General features: G+C 32.2%; 1 protein-coding gene across 1 annotated transcript; it reads right to left on the bottom strand.

The window, feature by feature from the left end:
- Window positions 1–849, bottom strand: LOC131854456 (UPF0729 protein AAEL015238). Its single transcript, XM_059205573.1, has one exon. It carries the CDS (start codon window positions 594–596, stop codon window positions 333–335), a length of 264 nt encoding a protein of 87 aa, XP_059061556.1. The 5' UTR covers window positions 597–849; the 3' UTR covers window positions 1–332.
- Window positions 850–8,833: the final 7,984 nt, after the last annotated feature.

Below are 8,833 nucleotides of genomic sequence, written 5' to 3'. Positions count from 1 at the left end.
TATATAATCGTAAAACTAAAACAACATCACCTTATGAATATATATAATCTACACAAAAATATAATACTTTCTACTGCCAAACCATGTTGTTCAAAAGATATACTTGTGTTACTGTAGGAGGACCACAACCATGCACTGCTGTACATATTCTATTCAATAAAAATAAATATCATTGCATTGCATGCATTTGTTATTTTGAAGTCTCAATTATACAAATGTAAATGCTTGACTGTAGCTAAAATTATGTGAAAATTGAAATTTTCACTTTCAAATTAAATATAAATTAATTGATTGCATGTCACATGACAATTGCATGAAGAATATTGAGGTAATCAATCTGTTTTTAGTCTATCATCAGAGTTCAACTTAGTCTCACTCGATGCTTCTTGTGTATCAGCTGTTAAGTTCTTTTCTTTTGTCTTACGAGGTGCAAAAGCGCACACTCCACCTTCACACTTGAATGGAAATTCAGTTGTCTCATTTCCGTCAGCATCTTTAACAGCCCATGGATTCCAAAAGCGCAGAACATACGGTTGAATAAATTTGTGCCACAAATACAATAGAAGTGGAACGATAAAACAAGGCACACACACCATGATTAAATTTATACGTTTTTGATGATGACTAGATTTTTGTTTCGATGTTTATTGACAATGTTTATATATTTATAGATATTTTAGCAAACGCAAAGTTGAATAATATACAATTAATATTTTATTACTAAAACAAATACAAACAATAATTTGGTATTGGTAAAAAATTTTTTGCTTTTCACTTGCTTCTTGCAGTAATTTATTCCCTTTGTCTTGAATTGAATTAAATAAAGAATAACAGAAACGAATAATTGAATACTCTATGAATTAACATTGACATTGTCAGTTTGATAATTACGTAGACTTTTATTGCAATGACGGCTGTTTTATGTTTTACGGCTCTGGGTATCAACTGTATGGCTCTGGGCGAGGTGGGGCCGGAAGAACTAATTAACTGACTGGTGTCGCACAGATAACATAATATTACGTACTGATAGAATATCCTTATAAAATAGAAAATAGAATGAAGAAGTATTTTTAAGCAAAATATTATTTTTTTAATATTTTATCTGACTTTAAACATACTGTTTTTATATTTAATATGATTGAGCAATAATTAAATCGTGTATAAACAATAACATTTGGTACCCGCTTACCTTGGTCAAGCAAACAGGTGCGGTTGATTTCGAACCGTCTTATACTTCACAAGCCATTTCGAAATTAGGCGCAAAAGGTGTTCTTCCAGGCATGCAAACTTTGTGTTGATCATAATAGTTCACGACTATGATCGCTTAATTTAGTTCGCAGCTCTCTTGCTAACCAGTTCAGTAGGTAATCAGCATCAGAATAAATTAAAAAATAGTACCAGATAGTATCTACATAGACACATTGATTTTGGTGAAGGCCAGCTTTTAACTCATGACCTCTTGGTAGTAAAGCATTAGGCAATGACGCTCTCAGTCTCAAACTAAAATTTAAAATGTTATATTTATGTATCTAGTCTCCAGTCCTTGCATTTTTTACATCTATAAACAAATAATAGAAAAAAAAGGCGGGAAACATAGAATTTGGTGGTCGTGTTTTTTTGATAAGATTTAAATAAAAATTTAATAGTGATCAGTTAAGTTAGATATTGTAGATATTTTCACTCTTTTATATATATTTTATTTGTTTATTAGTGTAATTATAGTAGCTGTAACATAGGTAAGTCATAATTATTTAATTTATATATGGACCCTCCTGAGGATCCTGGGGGCACAGGCCCTCAGGTGGGCCTCCACGTAACTATTAGCAATAATGAAAATGATTCAATGGATACTGATTGCTCTTTTACCCTAGTGGAGAATTTGAAAGTTAAACGAAAACGTATATCTGCTACTCATGTGTGTAAACACTGTAACAAAAAGCGAAGAAGAAATCGCGGTTCTAAAGGAAACTCTAAAAATCAAGAGAACACTTGTCAATGCGCTGTTGTAAATGAAGGTGATCAACCTTCTTCTAATACATGTACAAATATAGAGGATAATGAGAATAAGGTCGAGCAACCTCCTGTGACATGTGCAAATAATGAGGATAAAATGGATAATGCTGGTTCAAGTCAGTTACGACCATCAGTAGCTAGGCTTTATTATCAATCAGGTGATGCGGCACCTTATGTAGTCCATATCCAAAAGGAGCAGTCTTCGCCGGATGACAGAATTACTGTACACCCAATTGCCTTTGGTCGCCTCTTAAAAAATTGTGCTTATAAAAATGTTATTAATGGTAGTTTGAAAAAAATTGGTAGGAATAGATTAGCTTTGTCATTCTCTAATTTTATTGATGCCAATTCCTTCATTGACTGTGACCGTTTAAAACAACAGAACTATAAAGCATTTGTCCCCTCTTTTAATCTTACTAGAATAGGAATTATTAAGGGTGTTCCCTCAAACTGGTCCCCTGAAGAGGTAATAAGTAACATTTCTGTCCCACTTGGCTGTGGAGAAATACTTAAAGTTAGAAGGATTAGACGTAAGAATATTATTAATGGTGAATCCATATTTGTTGACACAGAAACTGTTATTATAACTTTTGATGGTCAAATACTTCCTAAACGTGTATTTATGTGTTACAACTCATTACCTGTAGATATTTACATATACCCAACAATACAATGTTATAACTGTTGTCGGTATGGTCATGTTAAGGATCAATGCCGTTCTACACCACGGTGCTATAAATGTAGTAAAGGACATTCAGGTGAAAACTGTACGCAGCAAGAAGACTTCTGCTGCTGTCTATGTCTTGGTGATCATCAAGCTAACAGTAAAAACTGCCCGGAACTATGGAGACAAAAAGCAATAAAAGAAACTATGGCTAAAAGCTGTATATCTTATGCAGAAGCCAGCAAATTGCATGGTCCTGTAACAAAATCATATGCTGACACAGTTAAAACTAATTCTTCTATCATAACTGCGGAACATTTAAATAATACTAAACCCCAAAATACTCTATCTTCTAATATAATCAATAGATCATATAAAAAAACCATTGTACAAAAACCCCGTCAATCTCCAAAATTATCACATGGTTATGATGTAAACATGCATAAGCAATTAATAAAAGATTATAATCCTCCTACTCCTGCAGATGGCTGTGGTTATAAATCTGTAGCTGATCAGAATTTACCAAATCAATTTACAGAATTAATCATGGCTTTAATTAAATTGCTGACTGAGTCTAATTCTATTGTACCGTCCAACGCTGCTTCTCTATTTAGTGCTCTTCTTCAAATCTTCAACAACAATGGCTCCATTGGCCAAAGTTCTCCAGTGGAACTGTCGTAGTATTATTAATAAAAAAAGTGAATTATTTCATATTTTAAATAAAAATAAACCTTTTATTTGTGCCCTTCAGGAGACATGGCTGAAACCCATATCTACTTTTAAGATACCGGGTTATGCTTGTCTCAGAGAAGATAGGACAGATGGGTATGGTGGTGTCGCTATACTCGTCCGACATTTAGTTCCTTATTCACATATACCTATTGATCATAGCAGTAATTTTTCCATATTAGCTGTCCAAGTTAACAACATTTGTTATGTATCTTTATATATACCTCATCCATCAACTTCTATTTTTAATGAACTTAATAATATTCTTTCTGCCCTTCCCAAACCTTTATTAATACTAGGAGATTTAAATTCACAACATCAGTCCTGGGGTAGTACAACAAACAATTCATATGGCCACCAAGTTTTAGAAATATTAGATACCCTTAACCTGTGTGTATTAAATACTGGCCAACCTACACGTCGTACTCCACCTAATGAAGGAAATAGTGTTCCTGATCTTTCCATCTGTTCACCTACTCTTGCAACATCCCTTACTTGGTGCCCCTTGTCACTGTCATTTGGAAGTGATCATTTCCCTCTTATTATTTCTTTTCCTTTTATTGATAAACCACTACCAAAATATGAACCAAGGATGAAATATAAGCTAAATAATGCTGATTGGGATACTTTCAATAACGTCATTGCATCTAAAATCTCATCACTGCCTATTATTACTCAAGGCACTGAAACCATTTGCTCTAATGCATTCACTGAAGTATTAATACAGGCTGCTAATGAAGTTTTTCCTAAAAAATCTTCTTCTAAGAATACAATACCTTCTCCACCATGGTGGGACAGTGAATGTACTGAAGCTATTAGGAAAAGAAAAAATGCTGAAAAACAATACAATTTACACTCTACATTGGAAAACTTTGATATCTTCTGTAATATATCCAGAACTACCCGTAAATTGTTAAGAGATAAGAAATTAACAGGTTGGAAGAAATTCTGTTCATCTATTTCTCCCAATGTGAATGCATCTATAGTCTGGAATAATATAAGAAGATTTAGAAGTGCATTCCACGATTCTAAATCAAATGTACTTCCTCCTCATATGGTTGAATGTTTCCTAGACAAGTTAGCCCCTCCCTCAGTTCCTGAAAAAGTTTTGTTGGATAAAGTTGTAATTACCTCTGATATAGATAATTTCTCTAAATTAAATGCTCCATTTTCGTTACCAGAGCTTAAGGGAGTACTTACAAAAGTTAAAGATTCTGCACCTGGAGAAGATGGAATACCATATTCCTTTTTTTCACATTTAGATAGTACATCTCTCTCCTATTTCTTAGATATCATTAACTCAATTATGATATCTGGTAATATTCCTGCTTTATGGAAGACTCAAAATATAATCCCCATTCTAAAACCTGACAAAACTCCATCTGACATTGCTTCCTACCGTCCTTTAGCGCTATCTTCAGTTCTGCTTAAACTGTCAGAACATCTGATCAAAAACCGTCTGGAATGGTATATTGAAAGTAACCACTATTTATCAGATAGTCAATATGGCTTTAGAAGAGGGAAATGTACTCTTGATAGTTTAAGTTTGTTTATAACGGATATTCGTTTAGCCTTTTCCAGAAATGACTCTGTACTTGCAACCTTTTTAGACATAGAATCTGCTTATGATAATGTTTCTTTGCCAATACTTAAGCAGAAACTTGATATATTACATATTCCAGTTAAACTGTCAACTTTTATAATTAATATTCTTACTGAAAGAACTATTCTTATAAATTCTGATGACACTGGAATCTCATCTAGAGTAGTATGGAAAGGACTCCCACAAGGTTCAGTTCTTAGCCCCTTATTATACAACCTATACACTTATGATTTAGAAAAGGCTGTGTTAAGTAATATGAATAATAATGTTTTTATTTTACAATATGCAGACGATCTGCTTTTTTATGCCATAGACAAATCTGTTCAAAAATGCTGTTTGAATTTGACATCTGCATTAAAATATCTAAAGCTTTGGTTTGATCAGAATGCATTGCAGTTGTCACTTAACAAAAGCAATGCAGTTTTGTTCTCCAGAATGCGTATGCCTCCTCCTATTTCTATATATTATAATAATTGTCTTTTACCTGTAAAAAGTCAAAGCAAATTTTTAGGAGTAATACTAGATTCAAAACTAAGTGGACTTCCCCATTGCGAATACATTACTTTAAGATGTGAACGATTATTAAATATTCTTCGATGTTTGTCTGGAACTTGGTGGGGCGCTCATCCGTGTTCACTCAAACTGTTATATAACGCCATTATTAGAAGTATATTGGATTACGGCACATTTCTACTAGAGCCGGGTAGCTCAGCTGGTCTTAAAAAACTGGATGGCATACAATCAAAGGCTTTACGAATTGTAACTAGGGCTATGCGATCAAGCCCTATAAATGCATTGCAAGTGGAATGCTCAGATCCGCCATTGTATTTAAGACGTCAATATCTTTCTGATAAATTTTTATTTCGCAGTGCACAATGTACTACTCATCCCCTATTTAGTAAATTAAAATTATTATCTAATTATATTAATAATTCTGAATACTGGCGCCATAAATCTATTCCTTGTATTATAAAGAGCTTCCAGAAATTTTCATCTCTTACATCTCCTACTCATCGTTCACAATATTTTCCCATCTTCTGTACGAATTATGAATCATTAATTCTTGAACCAAGTATAATTTTTGACCTTAATATTCATAAAAATCACGACTCAAATATAGAATTTAACTCAACTGTAGACAAGAAATGGCGGAATTGGCACCGAATTTTTTGTGATGCATCTAAACATCATCCAACTGGATGTGTTGGGATCGGAGTTTACCATTCAAAATATAAAATAGTCCAAAAAATAAAACTTCCTCCAGAAACATCTGTATTTACTGGTGAATGTTTTGGTATTTACAAAGCTCTCGAATATATATTAATTATGAAACTTCAGCAAACAATAGTGTGTACTGATTCCAGAAGTGCACTGTTAGCTCTTCAAAAATTTCCATTTAAATCAAATATTAATTATCCTATTATCATAGAAATCAGAAAATTGCTGCAGTTATGTAACTCGAGGGGGTTCTCTGTCTCGCTTACGTGGATTCCAGGACATACTGGCATACATGGGAATGAGATAGCAGATCGCTTAGCGAACGAGGCAATTGGATGCGGTGATATTGTTCCATATAAAAATTATTGTCATGATCTGGCTGCTCTCCCAGGATTATATCTACATAATGCTTGGAGTGAATTTTGGCCTAATAGCTGTCAGAATAAGGCGTGACATTATTTTAACATTCAACCAACTATTCAGTTTAAACCTTGGTTCTTCAAAATTAATTTGAACAAAAGCGAGACTACGTCAATAATTAGAATGAGATTGGGGCATGTATGCTCTCCTGCACATCTAGCTAAGCTAAAAATTGTAGATAATGATATATGTAGCTGTGGTACAGAAGTGGGTGACTTGAACCATATCATTTTCAGTTGTCCTCTGTATGATCATTCCTACCTTTTTAATGATCTCCTATCTCACCGAATTCCTTTACCTACATCAATTCCAATTTTACTATATCTTAATGATATTGATGTGTATAAAAGTATTTCGATTTTTCTAAGTAGTAATAATATAAAATTGTAAATATAAAACTGACTGCCTCTATATAAATATATCATATGTAAATAGTTGTCTGTTAATATATTAAGGTCTTATATAAGTATAATGACATATGTATATAATTAATATGTATAGTGTAGTACCTTAGTCTAATCCTTATAATTAATCTTATTGTCAACTTACCTGATCCTTTAAACCTATCGTCCAAAATTTCCAAATGTGCAAATGCACAGACGTGCCAAGCCATAAAGAAGAAGAAAAAAAAAAAAAAAAAACAAATAATATAACTTTTAGCAACTCATCGCTATTATGATGTAAAGTATAATGTCGTCGCATTATTATCTATATATAACACATATTATGTATATCTAGGTGAATGTTTTTCTTGACGTAGGTATTAACTATTTACACAGTAGGTAAAAAGCAACATCTTTATTAAGTACCTAATAACAAAATAACAATGGATACCTATTTCATATTAAACTAATGAGCAAGCAGACTATTTAAATATCAAATTTACCTATATCATTCTTTTATACAAGCTTCAATTGCGATATATGTATTTTATAATAGTTTACATATTTCATACAGTATCTAGGTACCTACAGGTATTACTAGAACTACTTAAATTATTTATGATATGGTACTATAAATATTCATAGTTAACATTAATAAGAATAAAAAATAATAACGTATTTACCTTTACAGATTTGGTATACCCAATGAGGTAAAAGTCAGTGGTAGGATTAATGAAACTGAATACATCGCGAGAAGTAAAAATCTTAAAGTGAACAATTGAAAATTAACAAGAAAACCTTTATTTGACCGATTCCGTCAATATGGTATGAAAAGATAAAAAAAATTATTCATTTTATTCAGTACGTATTACTACTGACTTTTGGCTTGGACCCTTTACGCCTAACAATATATTTTGAAGATCTAGTAAAATAAATAGTACAAATCTATTATAGATATGATGGATTTAACAGTGTATATTTCATTTATAATTTAAAGAGTTACATTTTTTATTAATGATATGATGGTAAGTGACAACCGCCACCTATTTGTATGAACAGCTATGGGCGTAACGTTATCATGTTGCCACATGATAACGTGACGCCCATAGCTGTTCATATAAATAGGTGTATAGCGGTAGTACTGGTGGGGCACCAGTAATACCGCTCATGTGTAGCCATTACGTAGTAATACATTCACATGTTACATAGGTAGGCACGTTTAGGCATCTGATTTTTTAATATACGGTATATATTATACCTACTAACCTAATTACAGGTATAACTTAGTGGTATATATTATTATAAAAATATAATTCGATATACCTACATATTAATATATTTTCACTAGAGACTAGAATTACAGAAAATCACAATCACTGGAACATCAATCATATTATACGTTTGGACAACTCTAGCTATATGTTATAATTTAGATGAAATTTAATACGTATATTAAACTTTATACCTGGCTAATGAATATACTCACACGTGGCCAAAACTGTAAATATCTATATACAGTAAATAGATTTTGACGTTAATCACACTGATAAGTGATAATGTTAAGGATACTAGTGATAATACATATTTGCTTTCAATCTTACGTAATTACAAAATTACAGCAACACAGTTTTCGTACATGGATCATTTTCTAATGTAGTCATTTAAATAGGTACTAATACACAAATTGTAGTGTATTTTATGTATTGGTATAGTGTATTTTATATATCCCTATTTGTTCGTGCATACATTAAAAATTATATCCTTTGTAGTGATGTTGAAAACTGTAAATAATATAGGTAAGAA

Source organism: Achroia grisella, unplaced genomic scaffold (genome assembly GCF_030625045.1).
Source record: "Achroia grisella isolate CSIRO2021 unplaced genomic scaffold, CSIRO_AGI_Agris_v1 utg1186, whole genome shotgun sequence".
Lineage (NCBI taxonomy): Eukaryota > Metazoa > Arthropoda > Insecta > Lepidoptera > Pyralidae > Achroia > Achroia grisella.
Note: the sequence above shows the minus strand (reverse complement) of the source record. Positions and strands in the feature narration are given on the sequence as shown.

What these genes read in the sequence shown, in the direction of transcription:
- LOC131854456 (XM_059205573.1), bottom strand. Translation starts at nt 596, where the DNA reads ATGGTGTGTGTGCCTTGTTTTATCGTTCCACTTCTATTGTATTTGTGG.